This window comes from Pygocentrus nattereri, chromosome 16 (assembly GCF_015220715.1).
Source record: "Pygocentrus nattereri isolate fPygNat1 chromosome 16, fPygNat1.pri, whole genome shotgun sequence".
NCBI classification, from domain to species: domain Eukaryota; kingdom Metazoa; phylum Chordata; class Actinopteri; order Characiformes; family Serrasalmidae; genus Pygocentrus; species Pygocentrus nattereri.
Window position 1 is genome coordinate 9808937 of NC_051226.1, and position 17738 is coordinate 9826674.

Below are 17738 nucleotides of genomic sequence, written 5' to 3' on the forward strand. Positions count from 1 at the left end.
CCGGGCAATTTAGGCTTTTCCTACGTCTGCGTGGGTTTCCTCCCATTGTCCAAAGATATACAGTCAGGCCAATTCAAGATATAGAGATGCAATTAGAGATAACAGGTGTGAGTGTAAACTCAATGTCTCTGTGTCTTCCCTGCGATGGACTGGTGACCTGTCCAGGCTGTATCCTGCCTTCTAATGAGCTCCAACAGCCCCATGACCCAGGAAGATAAGCGGTTTAGATGATGATTGAGCAAAAAAAGCACCGTGTTGGGATCGTGATTCAATGTTTTGACACTCAAGAATGAATGTCTTCTTTTTAATTTCAAACAAAATTTTATATATATATATATATATATATATATATTTATATATATATATATACACTTAAAACACTTTCATAGTGTTTTTATTTTGAATAAGAAAACCACCGCTGGTGATATAGACAGTATACTTTGTCATTTGAGAGTAAACTGTCTGTCCTGAATCTATAAAACAACCCTTTTAAATGATGTTTATCTTTATAGTGGCATTTTTATAGCTGTACTGTGTGTGCACGTGTTTGTAGCATATTAATGTGTCTGTATTACACTTGTGTCCATATATTTCCACCCAACAGGTAATACAATTATGTGAGAGTCCCATAGAGGCTTTTTTCCTCACATACAGGTAACACAAATTCACGAGTCATGATAGTTTGTAGAAGCAGTTTTTATAAACATCTGTGTTTTAACGATACAAAACTGATGAGCACAATGCACAAATATAAGGTAATATGCATTCGTTCTTCCTAGAGCCTATATTCAGAACAGATGACCAGCATATGATTTCAAATGTCACCACATATTACATAGAAAGTACAGCATACATTACAAAAAAAAAAAATCTTTGTTAGAACTGCACAAAGCGGCCCTAGCTTCGTTGAGGAGGATGGGGTTGTGCTGATTTTGCTACTGGACAGGTTCATGCAGGCACTAATGAGTCCCCCAGTGAATTCCCTAATGTTCAGTGACACTAAACGTTTCTTTTACTGGTGTAAATTCTTATAAAGAAGGATGACATGAGAGGGATTTCAACTGTGCTGAACTGTATTTTCAGACACATGCCTCAATATAAGTGCTCCCTGAGACCTACCAAATCAGCAACTGTTCAGAAAAGGAAAAAGAATGACATAGTTTACATTGTTTACCATGCACTTGTACTGTTTTTATTGTCATCCAGAACCATGGAATACTTTTAAAAAGTGGAAATAAATCTCTACAGCAATGACTCTGTACCTGCATTCCACAGCTTTCTGTCTGTTTTTCTCTCTGGAATAGACAACAAATCAATCTTGTGTGCATTACAGTACAATAACTTGCAAGCATAAATGGTTGCATGTATTTTAAAGGCACCAAATATGGCATTAAATGCACAGTAGTTCCATCACTCCCAGTTATATTGAACCTGAGACCTTTGACAATGTAAAAGGAAAACCCATTAAAACACATTACTGTTTAAGTTAATGTAATCACATAGCAGTTACTGGCTTAATCATGGCATGTCCTTATTTATGCTACTCATCTCTCTAAGAGTAGAATATGAATTATGAATTGAAATACACATAATGCCTCAAAAAATTCCTCTATATAGATTATTTGCACCTGTCCTTCTATGTTATTTGTATGTATGCTACCTACAACAGCTGGCTGTGAATATGAGTGCTACAAAAGCAGCAAACAATGAGTCGAAGCATCTAATATATGAAACTGATAGATTAAGATCCCCATGCTGAGGAAAGAGTGAGACCCCCCCCCGGAAAGAGACAGGGCCTAACTCTAAAGTTAATTTAACAAAATCTTTGGGTTTTCTCTTGTACTTTCCAGTTGGTTCAGATGTGTGTGGGTTTTTAGAGAGTACCATAGACGTAAAGTTAAAAGTGGTGATATTACTTTTACCAGGGAGTAATAAGTAAGTAATCCCATTACATTTTGAGAGTCATTTGTAATTGGTATTTCTTTTTGAGTAACTACCCCCCAACACTGCTGCTTGTATGCGAATAAACATGTGCAGCCCACCTTCACACTCAAATGTTAAAGCTGGAACTCACATTTGGAAATAAACTCTAATACACACTGTAAGACATACAGAACGCTGAGCACTCTGAAGGGAAAAAAGACTAAATTGGATTATTTTCTCTGCAGAAATCTTGCTGTAACCTCATTTGAAGGTAAGCTGAAGCTGTGTTCCCTTGAGAACACATTGTTAACACTTTCCAACAAAAGAAAAAAACAAATCATAATAGTTCCACAAATTGTCTATTACTATTATTTTTGTGACTCTAAGACTGTGTATTAAAAGATGTGGACTATAATTTCAGGTTGACTACAGTTGGACTTTGCAACCACATAGTGGCTACATTAAGACCCTGTCTTTGCAACTGGCTAAGGAGGCTGTTTCCCACAGATAGATCCTCCACTCATTATTAGTCCAGCTGAGGACATAAACTAGAAATAAACTAAATGACACAACAAAAAGCCATACTCCTATAACAATTACACAGTATATAAATTACAAAACCAAATGTCTTTGTAAACATACACCACGATTCATTTGGTAAGGAGCACCAGTAAAAAAAAGTGCCTTTTTTTAAGGAGTCATTAACATGTAATGAGGATTATAAAGGGCCCGTTCTGAGGTACAGCCACAGGTCATCCTCATGCTATCCAGTTCTCTTCCGGATTCTGTGTGTGGAGTTATACACCTCAAAGCATCCTCTGACACTCAGACTCTAGCTGAAGCACACGGGTCCCACAGTGAATCCAAACTCTTGTGAAAGGCTGCTGTTGGCAAACACTGCAACGTCTCGCAGAGGGAGCAGGTCTTTATCTTCAAACTGAAGCACAGACTCCCGAGGTCCAGGATCTGCCTCCTTGGCGGGCTAAAACACCAAATATACATTTCAAAGTTAGTATCACAGTAATGCAAAATGTACATTTACATATTATATATATTTTTATACATAATTAAAATTACATTTAAATTTTAAATTAAATTTTGAGTATTTTACTATGAAATTTAATTTTGATTCTTTTTTATTTTTAGAAAAAGAGCTCTACATAGCATTAAAAAAGGGTTCTTTGAACCCAGAATGGAACCCATTCTGGTGTTATACAGAATCATTAAAATGGGTTTTTATAGAAGCAAAAACCATTTTTTCCATCATGGATAAGAACCATCTGACCATGCAAAGAACTATTTCTGAAAGTGGCTCTTTGCGTGTAGATGGTTCTATATACAACCCCAATTCCAATGAAGTTGGGACGTTGTGTAAAACATAAATAAAAGCAGAACACGATTTGCAAAGCCTTTTCAACATGTATTCAATTGAATACACTACAAAGACAAGATATTTAATGTTCAAACTGATACACTTTGTTGTTTTTTGCAAATATTCACTCATTAGAATTTGATGCCTGTAACACGTTCCAAAGAAGTTGGGACAGGGGCAACAAAAGACTGAGAAAGTTGAGTAATGCTCAAAAAACACCTGTTTGGAACATTCCACAGGTGAGCAGGTTAATTGGACAGGTTAACAGGTGAGTGTCATGATTGGGTATAAAGGAAGCATCTCTGAAAGGCTCAGTCATTCACAAGCAAGGATGGGGCGAGGTTCTTCTACAGTCCATAATATCATCAAAAGATTCAGAGAATCTGGAGAAATCTCTGCAAGTAAGCGGCAAGGCAGAAAACCAACACTGAATGCCCGTGACCTTCGAGGCAGCACTGCATTAAAAACCGACATCATTCTGTAATGGATATTCCCACATGGGCTCAGGAACACTTCAGAAAACCACTGTCAGTGAACACAGTTCGTCGCTCCATCTACAAGTGCAAGTTAAAACTCTGCCATGCAAAGCAAAAGCCATAAATCAACAACACCCAGAAACGCCGCCGGCTTCTCTGGGCCCGAGCTCATCTGAGATGGATTGACGCAAAGTGGAAAAGTGTCCTGTGGTCTGACGAGTCCACAAATTGTTTTTGGAAATCATGGACGTCGTGTCCTCCGGGCCAAAGAGGAAAAGGACTGTCCAGATTGTTTTCAGCGCAAAGTTCAAAAGCCAGCATCTCTGATGGTGTGGGGGTGTGTTAGTGCCCATGGCATGGATAACTTGCACATCTGTGAAGGCACCATTAATGCTGAAAGGTACATGCAGGTTTTGGAGCAGCATATGCTGCCATCCAAGCAGCGTCTTTTTCAGGGACGTCCCTGCTTATTTCAGCAGGACAGTGCCAAGCCACATTCTGCACGTGTTACAACAGCGTGGCTTCATAGTAAAAGAGTGCGGGTACTAGACTGGCCTGCCTGCAGTCCAGACCTGTCTCCCATTGAAAATGTGTGGCGCATTATGAAGCGCAAAATACAACAGAGACCCCGGACTGTTGAGCAACTGAAGTTGTACATCAAGCAAGAATGGAAAAGCTTTCAACAATTAGTGTCCTCAGTTACCAAACGCTTATTGAGTGTTTTTAAAAGGAAAGGTGATGCAACACAGTGGTAAACATCCCCTGTCCCAACTTCTTTGGAACGTGTTGCAGGCATCAAATTCAAAATGAGTGAATATGTGCAAAAAACAATAAAGTTTATCCGTTTGTACATTAAATATCTTGTCTTTGTAGTGTATTCCACTGAATATAGGTTGAAAAGGATTTGCAAATCATCGTATTCTGTTTTTATTTATGTTTTATACAACGTCCCAACGTTCACTGGAATTGGGGTTGTAGAACCACTACCTTCACTAAAGAACAGTGGTGGACGAAGTACATGAATCAGGTACTTGAGTTGAAGTGGAGATACCCAAGGTAAAATATTACTCCAGTAAAAGTAGAAGTTCCTCCCTTTAGACCTCCACTTGAGTAAAAGTACAAAAGTATTTGCCATCAAATGTACTTAAATATCGAAAGTAAAGGTACTAAAGATTAATTATGACTCTAATGTCCTATTATCGGTTTTGTAACAAGACTTTTGCTTGATCAACTCATTTTAGGTGAAAATACTCCAGTGCCATTTACGAGTTACAAGTTTAAGTTTAATAAATACTAGCTTTAAACTCAGGATCACAAATGAGTTTCCTTTACTGTGTTGCATCTGTAAGTCTCTGTTCATAAACATCAACTTGCAAAATCAAATTTGCTATAACATGAAAGTGTATAACATGAAAGCCGCGTCAGTCACGATTGCGTATGTGTACATATTTATATATTGTGCTCTATTTACAGAAAGTTAGATTAGCTCATTATTTATGTTGAACAGACTCTCCCAAAATTTTACGCTGCTGCGCTGATGTTGAACTGTGTGTTGCACTGGGTCGGTATGACCAACAGGTCAAAACAAGCTCTAAACAAAGTGTGTGCTGTCCCCTGATTGGTGTTCTTCCTTCACGCTTCTTTCATTTTGGCATGTTATGTTTTTATACACACATAAACCAAAAAGAATGACAGATTATGCAAAAAAGTGGAGTTAATACTAAGATATTTGACTTTCAAATGTAGTGGAGTGAAAGTAAAAGGTCACCCAAAATGGAAAAACTTCATTACAGATACACGAAAAAACTATTTAAGTACAGTAAAGAATTACATTTACTTAGTTACTGTCCACCACTGCTAAAGCACCATTGAAGAACATTTTTTTAAGGAATTCAATGCATGAAACAGTCTCAAACTGTACTACAATTTTTTACATTTTGGTAAAAAACTGACGTAAAATTCTTTTTCCCAAAAACTCTTTTTTCCTAATTCATTCATGGCCAATTCTTACCCTCTAGCTAAGTCTTCCTCATCACATGATGCTACCAAGCTGGGAGGGTGATGGCTAAGCAGGTACGTCCTCCAAGACAATGAAGTGTCACCAAATCTTTTCAAACTACAGCTAATTCAACATCCCTGAACAGCTCACCACACTTGGAGAAGAACGCTAACTGCCAATACTCTTACATCAGCTAACAGATGACAGCATCACTGCTGAGTGAAGAGCGGAGAGGGAGGCTGATTATGCTGACTTGTACTCCCAGCCATGAATGGCTAACTTCAAACTTCTACAGTAAATCTGATTGACCAGATTTGCTGCTGATCATTTAAACGCTGATGATAAAATTATTAAGAATCTCTTACCACACAGTCCTGCACGGCCCCCAAGTAGCTTTGCCTCATTGAGTCAGTGAGGAACTTGACCTGTCGTTGTGCCTGACCCAGTCTGTGTCCGGGGTAGCAGGAGAAGGTCACTCTCTGCTCGGCCAGACTGCTCTGAAGTCTCAGGAAACGAACCTGGACCACATTGAGTCCTGGATATTCAAACTGACCAGAGGATAAAGAATTATGAGACAATCTGAGATTTACGCTCTCCAGATAAAAAACAGTCACATGCATTTCATATCTAATACCTGGTTAAGCATCTAGTTACCGTACTGACAGCGCTAATCCTGTCAGGTAAGGATTAAAATTGATTGTGACGGGGTCAACAGACATGGTGGAACACTGGGATACATTAACTAACCAATAACATCACCAGACCTCAATCTCAATTCTCAAAAGAATATGCATGAAGTAAGTATAGGAAGAGACGAGTGTAGTCCTCAAGGTATAGAATTACTATCATTATAAACGGAAAGGGACAATTAAACAAGTATTAGAAAAAAAAAAATGTCCAGCAAGCTTATTAGTCCTAAAAAGGGACAAAATTGTATTGTTTATAACATTTAAAACCTGAGCCTCCATTTGGGCTCAATGAAACCTTTCATCAGGTATTGGATTAATTCTAGAGGTCCATCTTCTTTGTCTTTCTCATTGTTTCTCATCAGTGATTAGTTTGGAGAACAGGCCACACCTCTATGATTGGGTCCAAGTTTGAGTTCTAGTATTTATTTGCTTCTCACTATGTCTTTGTGTAGCACTGATGGAAGTCTGTTAACTGAATCGTCTGCTGCCTTGTTATTATCTCACTTGTGCACCTATGCCTGGCAAAGAAAGAAGAACTAAGGCTTAAAAAAACATGCCCCCTTTTTTCTTTGCGGGTCATTTGCTCACTTTTGACATGTTAGTTATAATACAGACATCAGTAATAAAAAATATAATTCATACAATTTCCCTACCTGAAAACCACTCTCAAGGGAACTGAGCCAGTAGAAAGAACTATTAGTCATAGAATCATTCAGCCATGCTCTCATAGGTAGCTGTGGAGAAGGATAAATATAGTTTAGACTACTTTTGATTCCCCAGCAGATCAATAATAAGATCACCTTAAACCTGTGTGAAATGTGAAGTAGTCACCTGTGCAGTTCTAGGGTGGAGACACGTTTCTGCCTTTGACTCAGAGAAGTTACAGTAAGCCAACAGAGCATCTGCAGGACTGCCTTGATTTGGATCAATATAATAGAACCCTGCAATACAAAGAGGTTTTACATTAGTTTTACATTTTATTTCACACAACTTAAAATAGTGGCTTTTTGTCTATATGCATAAACATTATATTTCCCTCAAATGCAATTCCTAGCAGCTCCGTTGAACATAAAGCAAATGCTGGACTGGAATTTTTTCCTATGGCAAAGTTGAAGTAAAGCATGAGGTTTCTGACCGCTGGTGTAGTTGGGCTGGCACAGCAACAGCTCCAGGCAAGTAGTGGCTGGGTGCTCCTTGCTACCATCAGGTGGATCCTGCAGCAGCCTCAGGTCATGGAACAGAGAGTCCAGGAGAACCTGAATCAGTGAGTAGTTGGGCTTGTCTGAAACATACATTAGATCCTGTTGGAAGGTAGTACAGAGGTGGAGAGATGGAGAGAATTAGTCAGCATCACAGTCTAATACAAACAGATTCTGCGGCCAATGAAAGACAATAATAATAGCCATCTGTTATGCCACACATTAAAAGCTTATAAAATAGAGAAATAAGCAAAAATAAATGACTTTCTTTAATTTGATTCATAGTAAGGTTCACAGAGAGGCCTGGAGGTCCTGGAGGTCCAGGTGGTCCCTAAAACAAGCAAAAGAGACAACAATTTTCACATAATTTCCAGAGCCTGTCCCCGACTGAAACATGCATGATCTGTCACTACTAAAACTGAGCTTTTGCTGGTGCCATAAAATGCTAATCATATACATCCCATTTACCCTATTTCAATCAAATCCATGTAACACTGAACTCTCTTAGCAAAAGAATATAAAATTCATTTTGGATGCTCAAACTTTTAGCAGTCCAACTTATCTCAATTAAATAATATATAGTAATTAAATGATTCATATAATCTAGGCTCATAAAGCACTTACCGGAAGGCCTCTTTTTCCAGCTGGCCCAGGAGCTCCCTGAAACCCCTTCAGACCCTGGAAATACAAATATGAGGTCAGAATGCAAAATTAAACAGAACTAATCTTTTCTAAGACATTTATCATGATGGATGCTGATTCTTCCTGAGGTAACTCTGGTAGCTTCGAGATAAGAACTTTTTCCCTGCTTTATTTCTCATTTTAGAACTTATTAATATTTCAATGTCATACCTTTTCTCCAAAAAAACCCTGCAGAGAGGGAGAGATAAAACTGCATTAATACATTTCATGCTATTTTCAACCCCTTTGAGGCTCTGCTGGGCAGCGATAAACTCTTTCACTGTCCTTGTTTGTTTCATTAAAATGCATTATCTGTGCTTTTAATCCATAATTTAAAGCATGGCTTGGTGCAATTAGCCCACATCTGCACACAAAATATATTTTGGATGTGCTAGAACATATTTTTCAAGTAAATGTGCTGCTAATTAATCGTTTCTGAAGCTCATTTCTAGTTTAGCTGTTATACATTAGGTTTTTCTCTTAAAAAGAAAAACAACTTAATTGATCATAAACAGCACAAGACAAACAGGCACACTCACAGGTAGCCCAGGTATTCCAGGTGTCCCTCTTGGTCCAGCAGCACCAATACTGCCCTAGAGGAAGAATATAACAGTGTTAATGTATTTATTATAAAAACAAATTCTGAACACTGTGTGATGACATGTTATGCTTCATGGGTTACCTGATCCCCCTTTGGTCCTGGTGGTCCAGGTGGCCCCAGAGAACCCTGGCTACCCTAAAACACCAACAGCAAAATATAGAATTCTACTCTTAGGTTGGGGTGTTGGCTGTTGCTTTGCCTGAGAAATGTGTTGGGAAGGACTGATTAGGGTACCTTTAGACCATCTTTTCCTGGTGGACCATCTGGCCCTTGGTCACCTTTCTCCCCCTGCAGAAATAGACAGGGGTTTGAGTTATGTACCCATACAGATACGGCAAAACTAAGATGGAGAGTGTGCAGTATTATACCTCTTGTCCTTTTACACCCTGATCACCCGTCTCTCCTCGTGGTCCTATAATACCCTGGTAGAAAGAGGATAAAATGTTATATTTTTATATATTTATATATTTTGACTCTGTTTATCTCCCATCAGCATGTTACCACCAGTTGTAATGTCTTTCATTAAGTTCTCATTAATCATCTCATTAATCCTTCGAAACTACCTGCCTTCATATGGACTGTCTTATCCAGAAAATGGACACATCACACCACCCTGTCCTATACTTTATGAAGGTGGCACAACTGCACATATTGGTGCAAATGCATGCCATCGTCACATGACCAAGGCCTCTTAAGCTGTGCTGTCTTTCTGTAGTTGGTTTCTTCTAAACATCACTGAATCCTCTGAATGATGAGGCTGTTCGAGAGTCAAAACACGACTATTGCTACATGAAAACTATGACTGCTGTACACTTAACTGACATTACAGAATACAAAATACCTCACACAAACCAGCATTTGTCAAATGTGGCAAATAAGTTGCATTGACACTTTTTAACTACAGTCTGAGCAGCTGTTGTTTGTATAATGAACAGTGTTGGAGTTTAATATTAGACTTACTTTCATGCAATGTCATTTCAGTGTACAGGAGTTATGCAGTGTTCAGGTGCTCATCAGAAGGTTGCATATAACAGATGGTTAAATAGTAAATATGACTTCATGTCGTTTGGGTGCTTGTTCATAGATATGCCCACCACACAGATGAACAAAGAATAGCGATCTGAAGAATAAAATCCTACGGAGCCCTGCTGGAGACATCCTGTATAAAAAAAAATAACGCATGGCCACAACTTAGTAAGGACTTGAGAACAAGATAATGAAGGTGTGGCAACGAGATCCTAATGTGTGGCCATGATTTAGCAAGGCATGATCTCGTTCCCATGCCTTATTACATCATAGCCATGACTTAAGTACCTCATTTCCACGCCTTCCACGTTAATATGGTGTGGCCATGCATTATTTTTATTTATACGATGTCACCAGCAGGGTGGCGTAAAATCACGCTTTTTATTTGCTGTATTAACACAGATCTAAAAAGCATGTAAGACATGTATTTAATCACATTCACTACAAGCATTTTTAAAGGTTGCGTTATACATCACAACTCGTGTATCATCTAGAATCTCAAGTTCACTAGCTGTGAATACGACTTTGTCGGCTGTTCGAGTGAGATTCACAAGTGGTAAAACTGGTATTTCCCAGTTTCCCACACCATTTGATGGAAAGATTAGCTTGTTTGTATTACATATGTAGCTTTGTTCAGATTTTGACTGATAAACATTCATATTGTTCAGAGGATCCAGTGACCCTTTAAGAAACATACTGGGTTTGGAATATTTTCATTTACCATAGAAGGCCATTTTCTACAATGCCATTCATTTTTCTCATGGACAAAACCTGCTCAGACCTGAAGTTTCTACTATGGGTAGGATGCTGATTATAACAATGACATGATGACTTTAGAGGTCTAAGTTCACGGCAAGTGATTTTGAAGGGACTTACCATAGGTCCTGCCCATCCAGAAAGTCCATCCTCTCCCATCTCCCCTTTCTCTCCCTATTCGAGAGCCAAAACCAAATTGTAGTCAAGACCTACTACACAAACTACACATAAATAGGTCTTTTGAGAGATACTTAATGCACATATTTAGTTAAGTAGAACTACAGGGTGAGTCAAAAACTCAGAAACCGTCTAAATATTTGTGAGACATTCAAAAGCACTGTCCCAAATGGCACAGCTGTAGTCCTTCAGTCCTCATTTGCATGTGCCTATAAGGATTGCAAGGGTGTAGGGTGTCTTATTTCTCATTTTGCCATTCAAAAGAGCACTCATGAGTGCTTCTTTGTGCCCTCAGTTGCAGGCTCAGCATTCTTTCATATCAGAAAGAATGAGTTTGTTTACAGCTGTCTGACCAATATGGTGAAAAAGAAGCCATTCAGATGTGAGATAAAACATGTCTAATAATTTAACTTGTCGTTGAGCCATGTTACACTTCTAATCTGAACAAAACAAGTATGACCAAATACTTTTCAGAGCCTAGACGTTGCACAAGTCTGTCCCAAATGGATGCTTTTAAACCTAGAATCCTGAAGATCTCCTGTCCTCTATGTCTGCATGCTGATGATGTTACTTTGAAGGAGGGCCACAGGGCTTCAGGTGCCATTGCTGTGTTATGAATAGCTAATGAAGGCCATGAGTGTGCATATAATTTGCAGTAGGGACATTTAGAGTCGAGTTGGATTTGATCACTGTTGTACCCTGATGAGCCAAAACATTATAAAACATTATAAAACAATATATTATCACAGATGAAGTAAATAATGTTGATTATCTAAAAACAACAACGCATCTTAAAGTCTGGGATATATTAGATGGTATGTGAACAGTCTGTTCTCATAAGCAATGTGTTGGATGTGAGAGAAATGGGCAGGTGTGAAGACCTGGCCGACTTCGACAAAGGTGCAAATCGTAATGACCAGACGATTGTCCGAAACAGCAAGACGTGTGGGGTGCTCCTGGTCAGCAGTGGTGAGTACCTAGTCACAGTGGTCTGTACCCACAGACTGGTTACAGTGCCAATGCTTTGCCAGATGAGTCCCATTTTGTTTTATATCACATGCATGGATGTGTTTATCTGGGGAAGTGTTGGCACCAGGATGCACTCTAGGTAATGGTATTCCCAGATGTGTAATGTGCCCTGCCGAACTGCACATATTGTACGAAAATTGTTTAAAGAGCATGAATTCCCCAGATCTCAATCCGATCAAGCCTCTGTGGGAAGTCCTGGAACAACAAACCTGATCTATGGTGACTCAACCTCACAATTTAAAGGACCTGTTGCTAATGTCTTGGTGCCAGATTCCACAGGACACTATGAGAGTCCTTGCCTTGGCAAGTCAGAGCTGTTTTGGTAGAACGCAGCATGTTAGGCAGGTCATAATGTTTTAGCTCATTGGTGTATAACTTCAAGATATGATTGGCATTTTTTGATATGCCTGTATGCTGTGTGAATATGTCCTCTGACCTGTTCTCCTCTTGGTCCTCTTAGGCCCCGTGAACCAGCTTTGCCTCTTTTTCCCTTAGAGAAAGAGAACTAAGGTTTATTGATCAGCATTTATGATTCGTCTATTTACCAAAAACCTATTACTTCACTGGTCCATTCACCACACAAACAATAAAATATATAAGTAATAGAAGTGATAAGCCAGTATTTCCCATACCACTGAATATAAATGTATATGCTATATCTTAACTTTGTCAGCAGATTTCACCTCTATATGTCAAATATTTTAATTTTATATGTCAAATATTTTAATTAGATTCCAGCAAGCTCACCCTCCTTCCGGTGAGACCCACATTTCCTGTAGGTCCAGTAATGCCATCATCTCCCTAACACACACACACACACACACATAAAAAACTTTATTAGCAGATGAAGCCGGCCTCTATGAACTCTATTCCATATTGCAAATTTAACTATTGTTCTTTAACTATTGTTTATTTTTAAAGACAAAGGACAAAAACATAGACAGTGGCACTTTGTTCTGGAAATTTAGCCAGAAAAATACCCCACTGTGACCTTACCTTCTCTCCGTTCATGCCTTGTGTTCCCTCTGGCCCTGCCCTACCCATGCTTCCCTGCAACAATCAAAACTCATTAAGCAAGAAGATGAAAAATGTGTGCCGCCGGGGTGAAGCTTGAAAAGACAGAGCTGCAATAAGAAGAGATTCACAAGGTTAAATCTAACTCTTCAGCAAGAGAATTTACATGTATTTTAGGCCTGAGTGGTACAGAAGTGCACTCAACCAGCCACTCAGATATTACTGACTCAGACTGTGTGAGTTACAAGCATATTGCTTTGTATTCATTAGAGTTGGCTCGATATATTGTTTGGCTGATAACATTGGCTGATACTTCTTTTTGCAGCATTGCTGGGGTTCAACTTCTTGACAGTAAGGCACAACTGCCAAGTTGTTGCCTTACTGTCCAGAGCCCAATATGAGACACCTGTTTAAATACATGACAGCAATACAGCACTGGTAAATCTCAACACATAACTACAAAACTACAAAACCTATGGTTAAAATAATATGTAAAATGTTTTCAAACCTAATATTTAGCATGTGTAAATGCAATAAACTTTTGTAAAACTTGTGCAGTGTTTAATTAAAACTATATGATTCTAAAATTAAAAACTAAAATCTAAAATTGTAATTATAATGATGAAAGTTTAGCTTCTTACAATTGACATCAGCTTTGGGCTCTGGGATTAATACACTTGCTGGTTGCACTATAGTAGTTTTGGAGGTTTATGGTGTTTAAGCTGTAATGACTCTTTCTACAAAAATATCGTCAGCGTGATGAAATATAACTAAGCCTGTTTTTCTGACAATTATATACACATGTATAGTACAATTTATATTAGTAGTACTTGATTAGCTTAAAAATGCATGATCTTTTATGATCTCTCTGTACTTTAAAAAAAAAATCTGTGCTCCTATGATGTGTATGTTTAGTAAATTGTATTAGATAAGCACATTAACCTAATGAATAAAGGTCTCTGTGCACTGACCTGGGTTCCTGGTGGGCCTGGTGGGCCCTGAGCACCTGATTCCCCATGGGATCCCTTGGAAAAAAGAAGAGGGAATGAGATAGAGGAATACTAAAAGGCCAGACTCTGTCAATGCATCCATAAATATACAGCGCACAGCATTTCTATGCAAATGCTCTAAATAATCAAACAGTCAAAGCACATCCTTTGGTTAAGTATATGTATGTGTGTGTATAAAACCAAAATTAAAGCCAAAGGGCTGCACCTCAAAACCAGGCAGTCCAGGAGGCCCTTGAATACCTGGAAGGCCCTCTAGCCCCTGAGGACAGACATAATCATAAACACTGCATGAAACAACACTGACAAAGTGGAATTTCTGAAAGTAACTGATAAACTTTTATGATGGTTGAGTGTGGTGTCTTCTTACCTCTTCACCTGGTTCTCCTTGATTCCCTGCATCTCCTTTCTCACCATCTGGTCCTGTGAATCCTTTAGGCCCAAGATCTCTTTTGGGGCCTACAGGACCTACACTACCCTGCATCCGAGACAATTAATTCAGCATTGGAATTAAAGGGTTTATGCAAGCATATGCTTGTACGACAGTAGTTACATACCTGTGATCCTGGCTTTCCTGTGTCTCCTCTCACTCCTGCTGCACCTGCTGCTCCCTAATTTAAACAGAGAATGATATCAGTAAATCTTCATTTATTTTTATGATCTGTATTCATATTCTCTGATATCATACAGTTTTTAAGGGTTTATTACCTCAGGCCCAGCTTGTCCCGGAACACCTTGTACACCACTAGGCCCCAGCTCGCCCTGTGGGAAAAAGCAAATGTGTTGACCACTTATACACACATTACATTTACACACTTACAAAGGTGTTAATTAATTCACTACCTTGTTCCCTGGGGGTCCATTGGCTCCTACTGGTCCTGGTGGCCCTGTCTCACCCTTAGCAAAACAGGAGAGGAGTGGCTTGTTAGATCTACAACTTAACAAGCTATTAATTGTACTGATTTAATATTTATTCAGCAGTTCAACAGACCTGCAGTCCTTTTAACCCAGCAGGTCCAACTCCACCCATGAGACCTGATTCTCCCTGAGCATAAGGTGGACCAAATTATCTCCATACAAATACACAATATCACCTTTTTTGAAATGCTATAAAGGAAAAACTAAGCATGCATGATACATGAAAATAATATACTACGACTGTTACAGGGGCAAATGATCAACATCACAATGTTAGGTGGGAAAGGATGGTTAAGTAGGCTAGCAAACATACAAAACTTCATTATTAAAAAGATCAGCCCTGACAAATGTTTGTGTCTAGGGCTAATGCAGTTAGCCTTTGTCTTGCTTACTGCACACTGTGTGCCAGATGTACATACAAGCACAGATGCAGTGTAAAATGTGCCTTGATGCAAATGAAATATAAAGCCACAATGAGCCTGAAATTAGCAGTCAAGACAAAACAGTACATGAACATACAGTGACAGAGATAGCAGTGTTAAAGTTTTTTGCCACCAAAATATTTTACACTTTTATTTTATTCTAGCTAAAGCCCGATTCAGACAAGATTGGTTTTAAATGAGGAGTTGGGATATGCAAATGTAAATGCGCTTTGTCAGTCTTTTTCACCCACTGCATGCTCCAGTATCAGTAAAGATTCCAGCGACTTTTACCTTCCATAACATGAGCATTAGAAATAACCTCAGATGATAGCAATCCTGTGCAAACTGACCTGCCAGTAGAGAAAGAGTTTCTTAGGTATGGGAGGCACTCTGTGTTCACTGTGATTTGAAACATTACTGTCCTAGCTCATGTGTACAACTCAAAGCGTAAAATTACAGAAAAAAGTTTGATTTTAAGCTGTGAATTCTCAAGGCATTGGTGATGCTAAAGGCACAATGTATTCACCTTAGGCAAAACAAATTGATTAGGAGAAACAAAACAATAGCTAAAATTACATGTTTTAAAATGTTCTCTATTCTTTTCTGGGACTGTGTCTACTTAAGTAGACACTCCCATCTCTGTCATTTATACTGAGACTTCTTGTCCTGTGTGAGCTGACAATAAACATTACAGATGTCCTGTGGTAAACTGACATTACCCCACTTCCTCATGGAAGAGTAATCCATGTGAATAGGGCTTCAGAAAGAGTTTGTAAAGCAAGAACACAGACTGTGTACGCATATGTCATATGTGTTCTCATATATACATCTGACCCTGTGAGTTGAGGTGTTTTTCTGTTAATAAATATTTTTACAACACATATTCGAGGCTCAAGCTTGAACACATGCATGACAGTGTTAAGGTGATCTTTGTCATCCTAGAATATATGAATAAAAGTTAGGATATTGTTTGGTCTCACCAGAAGGCCAACGTTGCCCTTGTCCCCTTTGGGCCCCCTTTCTCCTTTCTCCCCGAGGGCTCCCCATGGACCCTCCAAACCAGTGAACCCTTGAGGGCCTGTATCGCCCTGAAAATGAGCACCATTAATATATACTCATAGGTCTTAATATTTATGGTGCATAATAATGTTTGTCTCGTGGGGTTTGTATTAAATGGCTCACTTTTTCTCCTTTAGGTCCCGGGTCACCAGCGTCTCCAGTCTGACCAACGCTTCCCTTGTTTGAAACAGACGTATGTTAATAGTTTTATATTGTTTATATCTGAGAATTGTATTTGACCTCCATTATATGGTTTGTTATGCTGTTGAAAACCCTCACCTCTTTGCCCACTTGCCCAGGTGGACCCTGCAGACCTTTTGCACCCTGTGGACCGCGATCTCCTTTCTGTCCCTGAGGGCCAATATTGCCACAGAGACCCCTTTCTCCCTATAAATCAGAAATGGTCAAATCAGTCACTGTCCAAAATTTCTGATAGAAATAAAATTCAGAACAGACTTTGCAGCATTATACTGTATATATAACCTCACCTGATCCCCTTTCCACCCTGGTGGTCCTTCTGGTCCTACTAGACCTGGTGGACCCTGAGGAAAACAAAATCTGAGAATTAACAGAAACCAGCAAGATACTCCAGGATTTTGTCAATTGGTGCTATATATATATATATATATATATATATATATAGTACCAATTGACAAAATCCTGGACAAAATCATATATATATATATATATATATATATATATATATATATGATTAAATCCTGAATTGTGTATTACCGAAACAACACCACAACCACTCCAGTACTAACTGTTTTTTAGAAAAGGCCTGACCTGTTGTCCTTCGAGTCCAGTTGGCCCAAGATCGCCAGGAGGACCCAGTGTTCCCTGTAAATTAACACACAATTTTATGCAGGCGACTCAAGCAAAGCACACCACATGGTAAACAGATCTTGGTCTCTTAGCACTCTATCACCTTGTCTCCTCTCTCCCCAGGTGGTCCTGGCAAGCCATCAGCACCCTGAGGGCCCTGGAGAGAATAATGGAACAGTTCCATAAATTCTGCAGCCAAACAACATTGAAGGAGAGTTTAGAACATGGGCCACCAACCTGACAGTCTTACCCACAAAGCACTTATGTCACTGCAGGTTTTCATTTTTACCAGGTTTTCCAACTGGAATGAAAACTTGCAGCCACATCAGCAGGTAAGTTTGGATACCCTAGTATGCCAAAAAGGAACTTTTGCCATATCATTATTCCACCACTACCAATATTCTACTTATATAACCAGTATAACCAGCCTGTGTTATTGACACACGTGGATTCATGGATTCATAGTGTTCTTGTGGAGTTCTGATTATACCATCACTGTGCTGCCGCAGAAATCATAATTCATTACAGTAGGGATATTTTCTCAATCATACCTACAGTTTTG

General features: G+C 39.0%; 1 protein-coding gene across 1 annotated transcript in view; it reads right to left on the reverse strand.

Annotated features, from left to right (window-relative positions):
• Positions 1-717: 717 nt before the first annotated feature.
• The window catches only part of si:ch211-196i2.1 (collagen alpha-1(I) chain), a 114123-nt gene continuing 97102 nt past the window's right edge, over positions 718-17738 (reverse strand). The window contains exons 41-69 of the mRNA XM_037546077.1: positions 17280-17333; positions 17138-17191; positions 16837-16890; positions 16628-16735; positions 16472-16525; positions 16270-16377; positions 14941-14994; positions 14793-14846; positions 14658-14711; positions 14507-14560; positions 14320-14427; positions 14158-14211; positions 13914-13967; positions 12925-12978; positions 12676-12729; positions 12365-12418; positions 10843-10896; positions 9309-9362; positions 9175-9228; positions 9022-9075; positions 8879-8932; positions 8511-8528; positions 8283-8336; positions 7929-7989; positions 7595-7762; positions 7291-7400; positions 7113-7193; positions 6136-6318; positions 718-2905 (exon numbers count right to left, since the gene is read on the reverse strand). Of these exons, the coding sequence (XP_037401974.1) occupies positions 2756-2905; positions 6136-6318; positions 7113-7193; positions 7291-7400; positions 7595-7762; positions 7929-7989; positions 8283-8336; positions 8511-8528; positions 8879-8932; positions 9022-9075; positions 9175-9228; positions 9309-9362; positions 10843-10896; positions 12365-12418; positions 12676-12729; positions 12925-12978; positions 13914-13967; positions 14158-14211; positions 14320-14427; positions 14507-14560; positions 14658-14711; positions 14793-14846; positions 14941-14994; positions 16270-16377; positions 16472-16525; positions 16628-16735; positions 16837-16890; positions 17138-17191; positions 17280-17333 (2121 nt within the window). The 3' untranslated portion in view covers positions 718-2755. The remainder of the gene's footprint in view (positions 2906-6135; positions 6319-7112; positions 7194-7290; positions 7401-7594; positions 7763-7928; positions 7990-8282; positions 8337-8510; positions 8529-8878; positions 8933-9021; positions 9076-9174; positions 9229-9308; positions 9363-10842; positions 10897-12364; positions 12419-12675; positions 12730-12924; positions 12979-13913; positions 13968-14157; positions 14212-14319; positions 14428-14506; positions 14561-14657; positions 14712-14792; positions 14847-14940; positions 14995-16269; positions 16378-16471; positions 16526-16627; positions 16736-16836; positions 16891-17137; positions 17192-17279; positions 17334-17738) is intronic.